This window comes from Gadus chalcogrammus, chromosome 10 (assembly GCF_026213295.1).
Source record: "Gadus chalcogrammus isolate NIFS_2021 chromosome 10, NIFS_Gcha_1.0, whole genome shotgun sequence".
NCBI classification, from domain to species: domain Eukaryota; kingdom Metazoa; phylum Chordata; class Actinopteri; order Gadiformes; family Gadidae; genus Gadus; species Gadus chalcogrammus.
In genome coordinates this window covers 11,976,330-11,995,733 of record NC_079421.1, presented here as the reverse complement: position 1 = coordinate 11,995,733, position 19,404 = coordinate 11,976,330, and the positions used below count along the sequence as shown (strand labels likewise).

Genomic DNA, 19,404 nt, shown 5'->3' with positions numbered 1-19,404 from the left:
CTATGCATCGACGGTCGCTATGCAACACACTTTAGCGTCCCTCCGAGAGAAGGTTCCGTTAGAGCGGTTCGCCGGCAATTTATCCTATGGAGCAGTTCACTCGCCGTGTGCCTAAGCTTTCGTTAGTCTCTCCATCGCCTTGCTCACTCCCGGAGTAACAACATTTACACCCTCTCCATCCTCCAACATATGTTTTACTTTGTAACTGTTTCCACTTCCAGGCACGGAGTGATATGCAAACTTTCACAAAATGATCAGGCGTCATAGCAGTTATGTATACGCTCATTATACAACAGTTGGGAACCAATCAGATCGCTGGATTTAGGTCCCCCGTTGTATAAATATATATATATATATATATATATATATATATATATATATATATATATTAATATATGTATGTGAGACGTTGATATACATATATATATCAACGTCACTTACATATATACATGGTGGTGGACCAGGTTGGAGGTGGACCAGGGGGGATGTGGTGGAGTTTGACCAGGGTGGAGGCCATCTCGCAACCAATTGGCTTGGCCTTCATTGAGTTCTTCAGCCTCTGTGGGGACAGAGCAGCCTGTTGTCTGCTCTAGAGGCTGTGGGGACAGAGCAGCATGTTGTCTGCTCTAGAGGCTGTGGGGATAGAGCAGCAGAGTTGAGGGGAGCATGTGTTGACCTATATACACTATATCTTTAACTATATGATTTAGATATAGACTATATCTATAACTATATATATATATATATATATATATATATATATATATTAGGGGTGTAACGATACACGTATTTGTACCGAACCGTCACGGTACAGGCAATTCTGGGTGGTAACAGAGGTTGACCGCGGTGCGTAAATGTTGCGTACATAGCGTTAATATGGCGAATGCAAAGGCTTGTTTTGCGATGCGGAATGTTAAACTTGATTCGCCGACCGATCAATCTTATATGTTGACCACAAACCATGTAAGCAGTGTTGTAAAACAAACTTCCAAAGCTCTTCAAATCTTATTTGGTGTTTTATTGGTCCTTAATGAGCAAAGTAAACAATTTACAAGTAAATAAGGTGTGAAGTCAAACCGGAGAAGTGATTCCGGAAAGGATTTTGTTAGAGGAACAATCACAGCCCTTGCCGTTTCCGTTGAGTTGACGGATACTTAAAAATATCGGATGCGCACGTAAGCTACAAAGAGCACTTTGACATGCACACGCATTTCAAAAGGCCCCATCCAGGTGTTACTATCACCGTTGCTGTGAAAAAAAAGCGAGCTGTGCAAACCCAGCTTACGGCACTATCTCAACAATCCCTGTCTGGGAATTCAGAAATGCAAATTCCATAACCAAGTTTATTGGTGTTTTTATTGCTGTTGATCTACGGTCATTCTCCATTGTTGACAAACAAGCAGGTTTTTTAAATTTCCCCCGTAACTATGAACCGTACCGTCCTCCACATCCGCTGTGCCACTTCAGTGGAGTCATTCAAAAAGCTCCTGAAGGCACACCTCTTCTCAGAGGCCTATGGCCTTTAACCTGGCCCCCCCCCCCTGTGTACACCTCTTGTTAAGCGACCTTGGGTACCTTGAAAGGCGCTATATAAATTGAATTTATTATTATTATTATTATACCGTACCGTTACTTCAAAACCGAGGTATGTGCCGAACCGTGACTTTTGTGTACTGTCACACTCCTAATATATATATATATATATATATATATAAAACCCCAACCCTGTTAAATATCTAACAGCAGGATTGGGCTCTAAAGTCGGGTAACACATTACCTATAGATATATCTTATTACCTATATGTCTGGATATCGATATATCTATAAATATATATATTCACTGACTATATTGAATCAATCTTTAAAGGAACCAGGCTCACGCGTTTCCCGACTTTAGAGGAAAATACTTCTGCTGTTTTACATTTAACAGCACTAGGGTTATGTAGTTATATAGGGGCCTTATATCCACATGTCGCTACACTTATTAAGCTGCTTTACTCTTGCTTTGACCAACACAAACCTATCATCTATAAAAGGTCCTATTGAAATAGACGCCTACATTATATGCAACCAGGATTTTTATATAAAAGCAATGCAAACAGGTCATATAAAGAAAGAAAAGACATGTTTAGGTTTTATTTACATGGTTATGACAAACATGCCATTTCAGTGCCAATGGTTGGTGTGTTGACCCCTTGTCTAAAAGAGCTTTCAAATGATGAAGCTTAACATAACTTAGATTGATAGGTTGAGCTGAAAGCTTAAATGTTTCCCAATGCTAAACTTAGGCCTATGCATTGAGTTTGATAGTAATGTGCTTTTTAGTACAATTTCGTTTAATTGTACTAAGAATCTAGAAAGTTGTTCAACTTAAGGCCTTTTGTATGCTTAAGATCCAACTATGGTACCATACTGAAGTGTTCATCTTAACGACCACCACATCGGCTGCACAATTGGTTTAGGGAAAATGGCGGAATTAGACAGTCATACTAATGCCCCCTGGTGGTAAGGGACGGAACTGCGGATAACGAGGCCCTTTGTCCTGCGGGGCACTAGCCCCGTGGGACAGAGCAGACCATGTGGCGCACCAGGCCTGAGAGACAGACCAGACCATGTGGAGCACCAGGCCTGTGGGACAGACCAGACCATGCGGGGCACAAGGCCAGTGAGACAGACCAGACCATGTGGTGCACCAGGCCTTTGAGGCCAGACCATGTGGGGGCTAGAGGCTCCCACAACACGCTACTAATACAGCGTTCTTGTTTCGGGCTGAACAGAAGGTAAACCAGACTAAAGCGTCCCAAAAGACCATTTAAAAGCCATTTGGCGGAATATAATGAACAAGAAACACGTGTAATTTTCGAAACATTAAAAACTTTAATAAAAGGCAATTATAATAAAACAATTGAACCAAAATTAACATCTCTGCTAAATGCAAAGTATACAAAAGTAAAAGCTTAGGTGGAACGGGAAAAAATGACGACAGCTCAATTTACAAACAAAAACGCATTCAACAAAACGGGACAAATGTTGGAGACCCAGTGGAGAAGTTTAAGATCCTAACGCAGACTAAAGGCCCTGAGTTCGCGATGCCACCAGTCATCTGGTACATCTCCATCTAAACCTATCTGATAACTGTCAAACTAAAGCCCACATTATAAATTACATCATTTTTTAGCAATTCTTGGTATGCAAAGTCCACAATGTCTTCCACAGATGAGGGTTGGGGGGGTTGGAGTCATTCTGCTTGTCGCTCCTCAGAGACCCAGAGCGCCTTGTGTGTAAATTCAGTTTATTGTGATCAACATTTTCCCACGGACATGACGTCATATCACCGTCATATCTAATAACCGCTGAAGTTGCCTCTTCCGTACGCGCCGCCGCCCGCCCCGCCGCCACCACCGCGGGGGTACGGGGCCGCGTTCCGGTTGGCATAGTTCCCCCCCTTCATGGCGCCGTACGCCGAAGACTGCTGTCCGTAGTCCCCGCCAAAGTCATTGTAACCGTTCCCGTAGCCGCCACCGGCCCCCGCCATCTGCCCGTAGCCGCCCGCCCCGTATCCCCCACCGCCGTACCCTCCGTTTCCGTAGCCGCCGCCGTAGCCACCGTCGTTGTAGCCGCCGCCGTAGCCGCCGCCACCGCCGTAGCCACCACCGCCGCCGCCCCCTCTCCCGCCGCCGTAGCCGTTGTACACGCCTCGTCCGCCACGGCCTCCACGGCCACCGCGACCGCCCGCCGCAAGCACCTCCTGCTTGGTGAGCGCCTTCTTCACCTCAACTTTATGCCCGTTGATGGTGTGGTACTTCAGTAGCACGGCCTTGTCCGCGGAGTCGTTGTCGTCGAAGTAGACAAAGCCGAAGCCGCGCTTCTTCCCGGTCAGCTTGTCGGAGATGATCTCGGCCTTCTCCACTACCCCAAACTGGCCGAAGTATTCAAGCAGATGGCTCTCCTCGGTCTCGTCTTTAAGCCCGCCGAGGAAAACCTTCTTGACCTTAGCCAGCGCCTCGGGCCGGCCGGCGTCCTCCCGGGCTACGGCCCTCTTCACCTCCACGCTGTTCCCGTCCAGCACATGCGGCCGGGCGGCCATTGCTGCGTCTGCCTCTTCGCCGGTGGAGTAGGTAACGAAGCCGAAGCAGCGGGACCGCTGCAGTTGGTGGTTGATCACCACCACGCAGTCAGTGATGGCGCCGTATTGTTCGAAGTGCAGGCGGAGGCCCTCCTCGGTGGTCTCCACGTTCAGCCCGCCGACGAACAGCTTACACAGTTGTTGAGTCGCCATGTTGAAACAGACAGAGTGACGCGCTGCAGACCGAGCTCCTTCTTCTTCAACCGAGACCCGCGGACTCCAGCCAATCGCTGCTCTGGGTGGTTGCGACGTAGCGGCCGCTGATTGGTTCAATCAAATTTGCCTCCGCCCACGGATATTTCACATCCGCCCACACGAACGTCTCGAGACAAAATGGCCCCGAGATAGAAAAAAATCATTGTATTATAAATGTACAACATTATAGTATATTTGATAAACAACGAATACGATCAATATGTATTTGATTAACTTATTATTGACTGGGTCCCTATCAGGGAATATACAATAAGACATTCATCCGTTTTTTCCGTTTACATTTGTCAACACATCTGCAGCCGGCGTGTGGCCCACTTCTAGAAAGATTCGCTATATCCTACAGCTTGTAGGGATATGTGCTTCTATTTAACTTTATTTAAAATCATAGTGTACCTCTATAAACCTTTATTTCTAACCAGTGTATTTCTATTTAACTTTATTTCCGAACAGTGTTTCTCTACGAGTTTTACTTCTGATCCTAGTATACTTCTATTTACCTTTATTTCTAATCAAAGAACCTCTATAGAGCTTTAGTTCTAATCCTAGTGCAATTCTATTTAGCATTAACTAAACAGTAAACTTCTGGAGCTTTTCTTTTGAGCCTATTGTACTTTTATGACTTTAATTCTAATAGAGAACCTCTTTTGAGCTACACTACATATCACAGCCTACTTCTATAGCTTAAGGACTGATCTGATCTACTTCTATATATTAAGGACTAATCAGTTTACTTTAGCTTACGGACTAATCAGATCATACTTCTATATCTTAAGGAAAAATCAGTTTACTTCTAAAGCTTAAGGACTAATCAGTGTAGCTCTATAGTTTAAAGGCTAATGTATTTCTCAATCTTTAGGCTGTACTACAGCTGACGTAGTCAGTGTTCTTCTATAGAGCCAATGTATTTCTATAGCTTTACTAGCAAAAGTGTATGTCTACAGCTGACCTAATCAGTGTATTTCTATAGCTTAACTAGTCATAGTGTACTTCGCTAGCTTAACTAATGGTGTTTAAAGCTTTAACGCTAACATAGTGGTGGAGCGCTTTACTTCTAATATTGTTTAGCCAGCGAACTTCTTTAGCTTCACACAAGTGTGCCTTCATGACATTGGCAGCACCAGTTGGCCTGGTTAGAACACGTTTAGCTGCACACCAGATCAGTTTGGTACATCCATCGTAGGATGCTACGATGGATGCTCATCCCAAATCATAACTAGCTCAGCCCATTTTGGCATCATGTTTACCATCTGCAACCACCTACCCTATGAACGTCATCTATGCCAGCACGTCCAAAGTTAACTGCTCACGTTTGTGTACAGTTACAAAGCACAGTTACTCCATGCAGCGTCGCGCTCACAGGAGTACTCAACTGCAGCTGAACTATTACAGCTGATGTGACAAATCGGGAGGGACAGCCGGCCTTTTTACTGCCAGCACCCAAACGTGCGAGTAGTCTGCTGCAGCTATGAGACCTCCGGGGCAGATGTTGACCTCACTCTTAACCAGTCCAATGGATAATATAACTGGTCTTCCATCCTTTAAACCAGTTAACATAATGCTTCTTTATCGATGTCATAGCCCTATCGTTTATGTTACCGTCATATTAGGAGGTTGCATTGCAAGAACTACCAACAAGATATTAAAATATATATTTATTTCATTCCGTTAAAACTTTACATATTCCTGGGTATAAAAAATAATTGACATTCAGGGTTTAGTGTTCCTGTAAAAGAACGCTGCATCCTCTCCTTCCTGTAAAGGAACGAAACTATTGTGAGCACTTCATAAAGGAACGAAACTATTGTGAGCACTTCAAGACACCAGGGGGCTGGTATTACAGCCGTTTAACTTTGACGCGTTCCCATTTCCCTTGACAGGGGGGGAAATAAAGTGTTTTGTATACATTAACCAAACTAACATATTTTCATTTAACCCAAGTCAATTATTAATTCATTAACTGTTTTGAAATGGAGCCGTATTGTATTACAGTGTCAGGACACTGTACATCAGAACACCTAAACAAACATTATTTTCCCAGCTACCATGTATGATCACCTGCGCTGGAAGAGGACCAATCACAACGTGGCGGGCCTGCATCCACCTGGCGAAGCCCCGTCCATACCGTTACCATAACAACCTTGAGGACGGAGAGAAGAGAATGAGAAAGGGACATTGAACCATTGAGGACCACCCCCCCTCTCACAGTAGAAAAGAGCATTGACCATTTAATCTAGGAAAGAGCGACTGCCATAAACATCTAAGACACAACAGTAGTGTGCCATCTCATTATCCATAAGGTGCAGCAACACAGTGAGAACATGTTTACATACCTAGTTTGCTGGAAGTGGTATCCTAAAGAGATATTTCAGTCCTACTGGTAATCAACAGGTTCCTCATCAGCCTATAAACAAAGTGCTACGGCTAGCTTGGCTGGATAGCCTACAGGGTAACAGTATGAACACCTAAATATAGGAATAATCAAAAGATAAATAACACATCCCTCAGATCCACATAGAAAATAAGTCAAAAGAGGAATAAAACAATTAAAAACCCTTCAGAGCCTCCATGCATGGGCTGCGGGCAGTTCAAGTCACCCACCTGAGGCATCCATCTAACAGGTAACTAATGCTGCAGTCATAAGGTCTTATTTACCTGTGAAACAACTTAAGGCATCCTGGTTAAATAAGTAAAATAAACTAACTAAGTTTGAACAACTTTTTTATTTAAAATGAACATACATAGGCATACCAAAATGTTCGAACAATAATTGGTTTTGATCTCAAGACATTAAAGTATACAATATACATGACATGAAAATAAATGGAAAGGGAGTGTTTAATATGATCAATGGACTGAAAAGAGTCCACACATTAACACTACAAAATGCTGGGAACAAAACTAATCTTAAAATACAAAGAAAGGAATGGGGGTTTTCCAACAAACAGTCCTAACCCTAGGTAGGATAAAAGAATGAGTGCAAATAAAAAATCATATCCAACTTTATAACGACAGCTACACGCCCCCTATGTAACCCAAGTCCTGGATAAGAGTCCTAGGGTCCTGGACTAAGAGTCCTAGGAGACCGAGTCCTACAAGACATAAGTATACCGCGTCCTAGAAGTATTGAGAAGTATTGAGTCCTAGAAGTATCGAGTCCTAGAAGTATCGAGTCCTAGAAGTATCGAGTCCTAGAAGTAGGGCATAGCCGGCTTTCAGGGAAGTGGTCTTCCTACCTGTAGGATTTTGAGGTCTTCGTTTGATTTGGGTTCACCGTGTTTCTGCTGGGCTTAATGCAGAGCTCATGACTGAATGGAGTGGCGGTACGGTGGAGGGCGTGCGGACCGTCTTTCGTGGTCTAATAACCTCCGTTGTAACCGCCTCTCTGGTACCCACCGCCCCGTGCGTAAGGCGCCGCGCTGCGCTGGGCCCCGTAGCCAGGAGCAGCGCCCTTCATCGGGCCGTAGCTGGAGGGCTGCTGGTTGTAGCCGCTGCCGAAGTCACTGTAGCCGTTTCCTCCGCCATAGCCGCACATCTGCTCTCCGTAGCCCCCGCCATAACCACCGTTATAACCGGCGCCATAACCGCCACTGTAGCCTCCACCGTAACCTCCACTGTACCCGCCTCCGTAGCCGCCGTCACCACCGCCGTAGCCGCTGTATCCGCCTCCTCCTCCTCCTCCCCGGCCGAAGCCATTTCCCCTCATCCCCCTCATCCCCCCGCGGCCCCGCAGCCGCCCGCCGCTCTTATTGGCCGCGTCGATCTCCTGCTTGGTGAGGGCCTTCTTCACCTCCACCTTGTGGCCAAGGATGGTGTGGTACTTCACCACCACCGACTTGTCGGCGGAATCGTTGTCGGTGAAGTGAACAAAGCCGAAGCCCCTCTTCTTCCCGCTGGCCTTCTCGGAAATGACCTCGGCCTTCTCGATTTCACCATAACGGGAGAAATATTCGGTCAGCGTTTCTTCTTCGATGTCGTCTTTCAAACCCCCGACGAAGATTTTCTTGACCTTGGCGAGGGCCTCGGGGTTGTTGGAGTCCTCCCGGGCCATGGCCCTCTTCAGCTCGGCCTGCGTCCCGTCGATGACATGCGGCCGGGCCGCCATGGCGCCGTCCGCCTCCTCGGCGGTGGAGAAGGTGACGAAGCCGAAGCAGCGGGAACGCTGCAGCTGCTTGTTCACCACCACCACGCAGTCCGTTAGAGTACCGAACTGCTCGAAGTGCTTCCGGAGACCATCGTCGTCCGTGTCGACGTTCAACCCACCGACGAACAGTTTACACAGCTGGTCCGCCGCCATCTTAGAGATCTGTGAAGGAATTAGTAACGTGGGGGAAACAGAAGACAAGCGTCTCTACCGAGCTGCGGAGCCGCCTATATTTATACCGGAGGGGCGTGGGGACCTGCTGACGTGAAATCACGTGTTCCATGCCCAGTGAACTCATGTTATTGCGTCTTTATAACCGAAATATAGCCGGAGTAATGCAAGTAAAACCTACGTTTAACATCTTTTTTTTTAAACTTATTTTTATTTGAGTCATTTCGTCACATATCCCACCGTGTATAAGGTTCCGTATCCTCCGACCATGCCTTCCTAACGCTCATTCCCTCCTTTCCATTGTTAACCCTAGCCCAGGCCGCTCGGCCCCCTGCGTTCAGGGTGGGAACAACAAAGGCCTGCTGTATCATATTAAAGTATATAGCACTAAAGTACAGTGTGTCTGTGTGTGTGTGTGAGTATACTATTGTGGTGTAATTAATAATTAATTAATACAGTTATCCCAGCCATCATTTATACAAACACTTTCATGAATACAATTAAAACAAACACTATAATAAATGTAAAGCCAGCTTTCACATTTTGACTGGCGAGTGTCTAACTATATAGAACTTTTTATTTGTCTTAATCAATTACATTTTATTGAAACTCAAAAGAAAGAATAAACCTGAAGAGTATCACATATAGCTAGAATTACCCTTAATGTTTGATTGGATTTTTTCATTCAAAGCGACGCCCTCATTCAAAGGTAGAATCAACTCAACAACAACATTCCAGAGTGAAAATCTACAGCTGTTATTAGCATGTGAATGCCTGCAAAGTGTCAGCCATAGAAACTATGGGCTGAGGTGTTGAGGAGCAGACGACAGAGTAGGCCTACAGCTAACCAGAGTTTCACTTTTAGTGGGGCCTAGATGTATAGAGAACCAAACGGGTCTATATACACATACCTGTACTAATACACTAGTACCAATACAGGGGATATTGCTAACCTCACATATCTAAATATGGTTAGTTCTTTATACAGGGTGAGCTAGCTACAATACCTAATACACAATCTAAATATAATAAGTTTATAGGTTCTTTCGGGGGAGCTAGGGTAATCCTATAGTTTAATGGCTCTATACTAACAACCTAAAGCTGACTCTTTGCACTGACCTCCAAACTACTAACCTTCCGCAAGCTGCAGGGGTTATAGACCCGGGTAAGGGTACGAACCCATGGGATAGAACCCATGACAAGAGCCAGCGGTCGGGTTTGGGTTCATCATTGTGAGCACAATAGGAGTGATTGAGTAAATATAGAAAAATATATACATATCGAGAGTTAGATTATGTATCACGAGTTGTTACATAATATAATAAGTTGTATAATAATATTATAAGTAAACCAAGTAGATATTAATCCACTCAGCGATTAATATAAATCTAATATCCAACAGGACACTAGACACTTTCAAAGTAAGAAGTAAAACTAGTGTATAAACACAAGTCATCTTTATTGTCATGTTTGTCATTGAAAAAAGGAACTAGAAGACATTTAGTGAGGGACACCCCAGGTCCCTCGAAGGAACCCACTGTCTGTGGGCGGTCGAGGAGACCGTTCAGGCCCGCAGGAAGAACACCGCTCATTAAAAACAACAGATGGAGAGTTGAGGATGCGTGGTTATTGTTATTATATAAGTAAATCATATTGACTACAAACCTGTTCCCTTAAAGAGGAGGAGCAGGACAACATCACTCTGTTTAGAGAGCCACGCCACTGGTCCTCATCACACTCAATCTGTACACAATAAGTTGGATGCTCATCTAATATTTACATTTCTCTTCCAGGGAAACTCAGCTTCACAGTCAAAATGGCTGCCGCTCTCTAGGGAACTCCACTTTTCCTCTCTACATCACTAACCCTAAAATGGTGACCCTCCAAACAACACAAACACTGGGTAGGATGGGAGTCACCACGTGACCAACAGCTCTCCTCTTCTTGTGATAGGATGGCGAGAACATGGCAGCCACACGCAAACCAAACAGGAAGCTTCCAATCACAGCAGACCATGTAGATCACATGATGTAGACCTTCTCAGCCTGAGAAAAGCTGAAGACTTCTTTGGTTCTGGGGCAGATCACCTTGTCATCCTGGCGGATGGACAGCAGTGACTACAGGGAACAGAATCACAGAACAATGAACATTTAATCATACAACACATACGAGCACCGCTCCTTGAGGTATCAATCTCAAATAAGGGAATGTCAAAGCAATAAATTGTATTTTGTGGATTTTTACAGAATTTTCCGTTTTGCTCTCAGATTACACCTGCCTGAGTATACAAGAGGGTGGAGGTGACGTAGCTACACTAGCTAGTGGACCAGAGGGCGGAGGGGACTTAGCTACACTAGCTAGTGGACCAGAGGGTGGAGGTGACGTAGCTACACTAGCTAGTTGACCAGAGGGTGGAAGTGACGTAGCTACACTAGCTAGTGGACCAGAGGGTGGAGGTGACTTAGCTATACTAGCTAGTGGACCAGAGGGTGGAGGTGACGTAGCTACACTTGCTAGTGGACCAGAGGGTGGAGGTGACATAGTTACTCTAGCAAGTGGACCAGAGGGTTGAGGTGACGTAGCTACACTAGCAAGTGGACCATTGGCTGGAGGTGACGTAGCTACACTAGCTATCGTACCAGAGGTGATGCATAGGCCATGACACACCAACCAGAGTATCGGTCGTCGGCGTGCTCGGTGACCCGAGTCTGTTCGTGTGTGCTGTGCGTTCGGCCATCAACAAAGCCGTCGTGATCTTTTCAAACCTGTCTGGGTTGTTTCCCGCCGATTGCAAATGTTGAATCGGCCATGACCAAATCGGTTGGACGACCGGCAGTCGTAAATGGTGTGTCAGGGGGGCCATTAGATGTTGAGGTATGGTGTATTTGCTGACTGGCGGTGACGTGGTTTACTCCACCTCTCCAAAGGGAACTCACGTTGTATCCGTAGACGTAGCCATTGGGCAGCATCATGGGAGGGTTGTTCTCGTTCATCACCTCCCCGGAGATCTTGCAGACCAGCCGTGAGTTGGCGCAGTGGGCCATGGGCAGCGGCTGGGCCAGCTTGTTCAGAGACTTACTGCACACGGGGCAGTCTGGGTTCTTAGAGGAGCCCTCCTCTTTGTAGCACTGACTGAGGGAACGTTCAGGACAACCACACGTATAACAGCACCCTAGTGTGTCAGCTCCATACTGAACCCCCCTATCAGCACGGCCCCCTAGAGTGACATACAGAACCCCCTTTACAGCACGGCACCCTAGGGTGACATACAGAACCCCCCCCCAACAGCACGGCACCCTAGGGTGACATACAGAACCCCCCCCCCCACAACAGCACGGGACCGTTCAGATGGAGCAGAGACCATACAGACACAGTATTATCAGGGATGGAACCAGTCACCGGGTAGAATGTTTACGATGCGAGTGCCACCCCTGACCCTGACCCTAACCCCCTGACCCTAACCCCAACCCCAACCCCGACCCTGACCCAGTATTCAGCTAGCATTCAGAATTAGCCGGGCTAGCTAGCAGGCTGCACTTGGCTGGCCGTGGAGGGGCTAGGAAGGATACGGCGTCTTGATGGCGGAGAGCCCGGCCTGCAGGGTGATGGTGAACACCGAGTTGTTGCCCAGCTGGTGGAGTCGGTAGTTGTCGTATCGGAACTGTTGAATCAGCATCTTCCAGCGCGCTGGGTCCAGCAGATCCTAACACACAAATGTGAGTTTACTAGCAGTTACAGTAGCTTCAGTTACTTTACTAGCAGTTACATTACAGTAGGTTTAGTTAATTTACTAGCAGTTACAGTAGCTTTAGTTACTTTATTAGCTGTTACAGTACAGTAGCTTTAGTTAATTTACTAGCAGTTACAGTAGCTTTAGTTACTTTATTAGCAGTTACAGTAGCACAATACAGTAGAAGGGTGGGGGGGGAGTTGGTCGTAACCGGTTGACCGTACGACTAGAAGCCTAATTGACATCTATCAAGGAATGTGGATTCATGTCTTTCATATCACTCAACAAGTATTCCGGTAACTTATCAACCCAAGCGTATTCTGTTGCTAAGCGACCTAAACGTCTTTGGCAAACAATTTCTCAGGGCTCAAGTCTGATGTTGGTGTTATCTTACCCTATAAGGGCTGATGTGGGCGTTATCCTACCTTATAAGGGCTGATGGGGTTGTTACCTTACCTTATAAGGGCTGATGTGGGTGTCCGAGGGGAAGGCCAGCATCCCCATCACCTGGCGTACCTCGTCCAGCTGGCCGCCCTCCGCCTGACTGAAGTGCTTCCTCGCATGTCTGACACACACACACACACACACACACACACACACACACACACACACACACACACACACACACACACACACACACACACACACACACACACACACACACACACACACACACACACACACACACACACACGATGAGAGGTTAGGGTTAGTTAGTAGGTTAGGTAGTGGGGGCTAGGGTTATTGAGTGGTTTAGGTAGTGGGTCCTAGGGTTAGCAAGTGGTTCCTAGGGTTAGTTAGTGGGTTAGGTTTAGGATTAGGTAGTGGGTCCTAGGGTTAGTTAGTTGGTAAGGGTTAGTGAGTGGGTAAGGATAAGTTTGTGGGTCCTAGGGTTAGGTGGTGGGGGTTAGGGTTAGTTAGTGGGTTAGGGTAGGGTAGTGGGTTAGGGTAGGTTAGGGCAGGGTAGTGGGTTAGGGTTAGTAAGTGGGTAAGGGAGTGGGTCCTAGGGTTAGGGATAAGAGTTAGTTAGTGGGTTAGGGTTAGTTAGTGGGTTAAAGTTCAGGTTGGGGTTGGTTAGTGGGTTAGGGTTAGGGTTGGTTAGTGGGTTAGGGTTTAGGTTAGGTAGTGGGGCCTACCTGACTCCATCCATGCGTTTGTTCTGTCTGATGAGCTCGATGAACTCCTGGATCCTCAGGCTGAACTCCAGGTAGCTCTAAGGCGGTAAAGAACAGGGTGAGGGTTAGGGCATGACTCCCTGTAATCAACCTCTAAAGGCTCCCTTATCCTCAGCCTGGAACGGTTGTCAGCAGCTCATCAATCCTGGAAAACCTGGATTTAGAGAAGGGGTTTTCCAATCATGGAAAACAAAGTTATCAAATGTGGTGCGAGAGCATCGTGGGAACATCCCAGCCCTGCTTCCCGGTCAGCGCGGGAGAGAGGGTCGGGTTAGGGTTAGTCACCACAGGGCTTCCTGAGGGATTTCTAATGAAGCTTTCTAATGAAAAGTAATCATTTTAATTATGTTAATGATATGATACGTTATAATCCAATTATGTTGATGCCAATTTCCCCCCTAGGGTTTGGGGAGGGAAGCCCTGAGGTCTCTGTACACCTCATAACCAATCGCTCCATATTTAGTTAGGAAGACAAATAACTATAAAATATATATATATTTTCATAGATGAGTCGTGTGTAACTTTGTGCATCCTTATTGATGAAACTAAAATACTAAAACCAGTGTTTCCCATACATAGACCAATGTAGGGCGCAGCGCCACAGAATCAACACAGAGCGCCACAAATTGATTCTGCTTTATTTTTTAAATGTTTTGTGATTTTTAAATATAAATATCGTTCCGTTCATTCATCTCTGCATAGCACTCTTTCTCCCTGTCATTCTCGTTGACACACGCACAGAGACAAGCGCGCACTTATTGGATAAACCCGCGTATCATACATGCACATGACAGCGGGTTCGCCCGCTCCTCCACTCAACGTGCCTACAAAGGCAAACCCGAAGCAGCGGGATATGCAAGGGATAATGTATAGAACGCCGGTCATTATCGGAAAAATAAGCCCCGACAGGGCGAACAGGACACGACGCACAGTTGTGCTCTACTACAGGTGAGGTTAGAGGAGGCAGGCCCTGCTACAGGTGAGTAGTGAGGAGTCGAGCCCCTACTACAGGTGAGTAGAGAGGAGGCGGGCCCTACTACAGGTGAGTAGAGAGGAGCCCATACTACAGGTTAGAACTTAGTACTGACACAATACTAACCTTCATTTTGCGGAGGCGGGACTTGTTGTCATGGCACCAAGCGAGACAGGTGGCGGTTTCCTGTCTCTCCAAAGACTCCTCCACCTCTTTAGCCGTCAGGAACATCTCAATGTTAACCAGATCCTATGATGAGACAATGTTGTTCATGGTAGTTGGGACACGTTGGTAGCTGGGACATGTTGGTAGTTGGGACATACTGGTAGTTGGGACACGTTGGTAGCTGGGACATACTGGTAGTTGGGACACGTTGGTAGTTCGGACATGTTGGTAGTTAGGACATGTTGGTAGATAGGGCTCTTGTCTTTTCAAACGGTCATAAGGTTAATAGTACTACAGTAGTGTAGTGGTTTATAGTACGATTGTAGTGTAGTAGTAGTGGTTTATAGAACTATAGAAGTCTAGCAATAGTGGTTTATAGTACTAAAGTAGTGTCGTAGTAGTGGTTTATTGAACTATAGTAGTGTCGTAGCAATGGTTTATTGAACTATAGTAGTGTCGTATAGCAGTGGTTTAAAGAACTTTATACAACGGGGGACCTAAATCCAGCGATCTGATTGGTTCCCAACTGTTGTATAATGAGCGTATACATAACTGCTATGACGCCCGATCATTTTGTGAAAGTTTGCATATCACTCCGCGCCTGGAAGTGGAAACAGTTACAAAGTAAAACATATGTTGGAGGATGGAGAGGGTGTAAATGTTGTTACTCCGGAAGTGAGCAAGGCGATGGAGAGACTAACGAAAGCTTAGGCACACGGCGAGCGAACTGCTCCATAGGATAAATTGCCGGCGAACCGCTCTATCGGAGCCTTCTCTCGGAGAGACGCTAAAGTGTTTTGCATAGCGACCGTCGATGCATAGCGGCAGCCAGGAGGGACTACTTTTTTGTATTCTTTAATTAAACGGCTATTTTGACTTTCTTGGTTTCTTTTTAAATGTAGTGTGTCTATGACTTTCGTTTCGCCATAATAGTAACCGTTGTATAAAAGCAATAGATCACTTCAGTCAGTGGCATGTGCTCATTATACCACTGTGAAGGGGGTCGCCGGCCCTCCGCTGCGCGTCGGGGCCGGACAACGCCCCTTAACAGTGGTATAATGAGCACATACCACAGCCTGGCGTGATCTATTGCTTAAATAGTACTATAGTAGTAGTGGTTTATAGTACTATAGTCTAGTAGTGGTTTGTAGTACTATAGTCTGTGGTTTATAGTACTTTAGTAGTATAGTAGTACCTCGATGCCGCTCTGGCGTGCTAGCTTCACGGCCGTGTTGTAGTAGCCACAGCGCAGCAGATGCTCCACCATCATGCGGTCCATCCTCTTCTTCTTCCACAGGCTGACGGAGGCCAGCTGGTCGCTGCTGTGCTCCTTCAGGTGTTCAATACGACGCTTACACAGCTTAGCGCTCTCATCCTCTGCCTGGATCGACTCCGCCGCCTGGGGGAGTAAACCATGAGTACACCTGTAGTACACTGTGAGTACACATGTAGTACACTGTGAGTACACATGTAGCACACTGCGAGTACAAATGTAGCACAAGTGAGTACAAATGTAGTACACACTGTGAGAACACATTTATCAGACTGTGAGTACACATGTAGTAGACTGTGAGTACACATGTAGCAGACTGTGAGTACACATGTAGAAGACTGTGAGTACACATAGCAGACTGTGAGTACACAATGTAGCAGACTGTGAGAACACATGTAGCAGACTGTGAGTACACATGTAGCAGACTGTGAGAACACATGTAGCAGACTGTGAGTACACATGTAGCACGTGGGAGTGAGTACTAACCTTCCTCTTGAGGGCACTCAGCTTCTCCACCACGCCGTCCAGCAGAGACACCACCGAGTGGACGGCCGGGAAGCTGCTCAGGGTCTTCTCCAGCTCCGCCACCACCATGCTGACGTGGCTCGTCTCCCGGTCGATGTTCTTCTGAGCGGCTCGGAACCGCTTGTTCAGAGTCTCGTACGGAACCTGGCCCCCCAGTACAGAGGGTCAGGACTCAGCGGACCAGTAACAACTGCTCTATACATCATTACAGCCAATGGGAAGCCAGGAAACACTAAGCAACTAAATACTAGTATTACTATTAGACAGATTAAAGATAGGTACTAGTATTACTATTAAACACAAAGATAAGTACTAGTATTTCTATTAGACACATCAAAGATAAGTACTAGTATTTATATTAGACACATCAAAGATAAGTATTGGTATTACTATTAGACACATCAAAGATAAGTACTAGTATTAATATTAGAAACTTTGAAGATAAGTAGTAGTATTACTATTAGATACATTAAAGATAAGTACTAGTATTACCATTAGACACATTAAAGACAAGTACTAGTATTACTGTTAGATACATTAAATATAAATACTAGTATTACTATTAGACACATTAAAGACAATAGTATTACTATTAAGACACATTAAAGATCAGTACTAGTATTATAAGTATTACTATTAGATACATTAAAGACAAGATAATAAACTTGACATATTTCTGAAGATAAACAGTATGCTCAGACCCTACGTCATCCTCTCTTTCACCTATATGATTACATTCTCTTTACTGAGAGGTACTAGTATTACTGTTATTCTTCCCCATATCACCTATATGATTACCTTATCTTTAATGAGAACTACTAGTATTACTGTTAGTCTTCTCCTTCATCACCTATATTATACATAATGTTTATATATGTATTATGTCTATGTATATCCTCCTGATGACCAACATTTTGTTCTGCCTAAAAACAAAATGTGGTCTGAGGTCCGCGTCCCGTCATGTAGACCTGGTCTTCGTGGACCTTGTCTCCGTAGACCTGGTCCTAATCCAGACCAGACCACCAGACCAGATCTTATATTCTGTTTTAGAGTTGATCCCCCCTCTTCGCGGAGATTCTTTACCTTTAGTGTCGGATATTCCTGGACCTTCAACGCCATGGAGAGTTGAGAGGCTGTCTCCTGCACCGCCATCTTGGCTTTCTGCTTGTTTTTTTCCCCAATGTGGACCAACTACTGCCATCTAGTGGACTAAATACTGCCACCTAGTGGACGAAATACCTAGTGGACTAAATACTGCCATCTAGTGGACAAAATACCAAGACGACTAAATACTGCCACCTGGTGGACTAAATACTGCCCCCTAGTGGACCAAATACCTAGTCGACTAAATACTGCTACCTAGTGAACTAAATACTGACAAAAAAATAATTTAATTATTCATTTATTAGATTCCAAGCTATTCTGAACATTTTAAAAGTGGAATTTAATCTCTAGGTAAAACATTGTGGAAGGAGTAGGGTCCCAAAGTTTGAGAGCAATAAATATATAAAGAAGAAAGCCTGAGAAGAACAATAGGTGAGTGCTGTTGTCTGCACAATGAAGAACCTGTTGAGTGTTGGCCAATATAGTCAGGATGTAGTCTGCGTTCACCCAGTGGTTCTGGGTGGTTTGAGCAAACGCCCCCCTGACCTTACCCTGATACTCTGGCGCCCCCCCCCCCCCCACACACATAAAAATAAATAAATAAACTAACAACCCCACTCACACTTGTGTTATATTGCTTAAAGGTGTCATTGCATCGTTTTTCATTGCTTTTGCGGTGGTCACTATATAGCAATGAATTAAACCCAATTAAACTTCGAAAGAGAGAGAGAGAGAGAGAGAGAGAGAGAGAGAGAGAGAGAGAGAGAGAGAGAGAGAGAGAGAGAGAGAGAGAGAGAGAGAGAGAGAGAGAGAGAGAGAGAGAGAGAGAGAGAGAGAGAGAGAGAGAGAGAGAGAGTGAGTGAGTGAGTGAGTGAGTGAGTGAGTGAGTGAGAGAGAGAGAGAGAGAGAGAGAGAGAGAGAGAGAGAGAGAATTGAACATTCATTCACCGTGACCCGGGGACTCCCGCCATGCCCCGTGAACGAACGAACCGGGAACCGTGGGCACTGCGGCCAGGGCAACGCGGGCACCGCAGCCCGGGAACCAAGGCCTGGGCACCGCGGCCTGGGCAACGAGGGCACCGCGAATACAGATCGCGCCCAGAGGCCTAATTAGGCCTATGTATTTTGTATTTGAAATGCAACAGCCTTTTCGAGGTGACTACGCTCAGAGCAGCTGTAACTGAACAACAGCAAGAGGAAGGAGGAAAAAGGGCTGAAACAAAATTTGTTATTTCTTTCTGGCTATCGACCATGTTTGATTGTGTTGTGTTGGTTATTAAATTGTTAACCAGTAAACTTCGGTTATGTTTATCGATAGAGCAGTGGCGAAGCTAGAACTTTTTTGGGTGGGCTCAAGCCCTTGTATGTAAGGGCTCAAGCCCTTGTACTATGTTAAGCACACTTAACATAGTTTCTGCTGTTTTGTATGTCAAAAAGGCTTGCTAGTCTTTATCAGAAAATCCACGATTTCCAGCTAATAATAATAATAATCATTTTAAAACCTTGACATAATCTGTCAGATGACCATTAAATGACAGTTGACCACAAGGCGATTCTATCTATGCCTCCTCTTGAATTGCTTCATGTTTTAGTCGGCAGGGGCTTGTAATGCTGCGTAGCATTATAAGCATGATAAGGTGCAAGGAGCAGAAAAAGTTGATATGGGTGCTAATTTTCAGTTGAAAAAAAACGCTGGCATTATTTTATCAGCTGAGGACACATTCATTGCCATAACAACGTGAGCTGATCAACAAGTACAACATGTTCTAATACTATGAGACTCATGAAAACGCCCTCAGCTTATA

At 45.4% G+C, this 19,404-nt stretch overlaps 3 protein-coding genes across 3 annotated transcripts; all 3 read right to left on the bottom strand.

Annotated features, from left to right (window-relative positions):
* Positions 1 to 1,857: 1,857 nt before the first annotated feature.
* On the bottom strand, positions 1,858 to 4,286 carry LOC130390213 (heterogeneous nuclear ribonucleoprotein A0-like). Its single transcript, XM_056600030.1, has one exon. The coding sequence runs from the start codon at positions 4,277 to 4,279 to the stop codon at positions 3,344 to 3,346; it is 936 nt and encodes a 311-aa protein (XP_056456005.1). The 5' UTR covers positions 4,280 to 4,286; the 3' UTR covers positions 1,858 to 3,343.
* Positions 4,287 to 7,697: 3,411 nt separating this feature from the next.
* On the bottom strand, positions 7,698 to 8,712 carry LOC130390212 (heterogeneous nuclear ribonucleoprotein A0-like). Its single transcript, XM_056600029.1, has one exon. The coding sequence runs from the start codon at positions 8,634 to 8,636 to the stop codon at positions 7,698 to 7,700; it is 939 nt and encodes a 312-aa protein (XP_056456004.1). The 5' UTR covers positions 8,637 to 8,712.
* A 147-nt stretch (positions 8,713 to 8,859) lies between these two features.
* On the bottom strand, positions 8,860 to 17,681 carry maea (macrophage erythroblast attacher, E3 ubiquitin ligase). The gene is made up of 9 exons (XM_056600028.1): positions 17,579 to 17,681; positions 16,457 to 16,639; positions 15,893 to 16,096; positions 14,659 to 14,781; positions 13,521 to 13,597; positions 12,841 to 12,949; positions 12,224 to 12,357; positions 11,591 to 11,786; positions 8,860 to 10,771 (listed from the first exon to the last, which is right to left on the bottom strand). Exons 1-9 carry the CDS (start codon positions 17,645 to 17,647, stop codon positions 10,676 to 10,678), a joined length of 1,191 nt encoding a protein of 396 aa, XP_056456003.1. The 5' UTR covers positions 17,648 to 17,681; the 3' UTR covers positions 8,860 to 10,675.
* Positions 17,682 to 19,404: the final 1,723 nt, after the last annotated feature.

Bases quoted from the DNA above. Each gene is read 5' to 3' on its own strand.
- LOC130390213 (XM_056600030.1), bottom strand. From the start codon at position 4,279: ATGGCGACTCAACAACTGTGTAAGCTGTTCGTCGGCGGGCTGAACGTG.
- LOC130390212 (XM_056600029.1), bottom strand. From the start codon at position 8,636: ATGGCGGCGGACCAGCTGTGTAAACTGTTCGTCGGTGGGTTGAACGTC.
- maea (XM_056600028.1), bottom strand. From the start codon at position 17,647: ATGGCGGTGCAGGAGACAGCCTCTCAACTCTCCATGGCGTTGAAGGTC. The intron at 12,950-13,520 runs GTAGGCCCCACT...TGTGTGTGTCAG, and splicing joins AAACGCATGGATGGAGTCAG to ACATGCGAGGAAGCACTTCA. The intron at 12,358-12,840 runs GTAAGGTAACAA...TTTGTGTGTTAG, and splicing joins CCCACATCAGCCCTTATAAG to GATCTGCTGGACCCAGCGCG.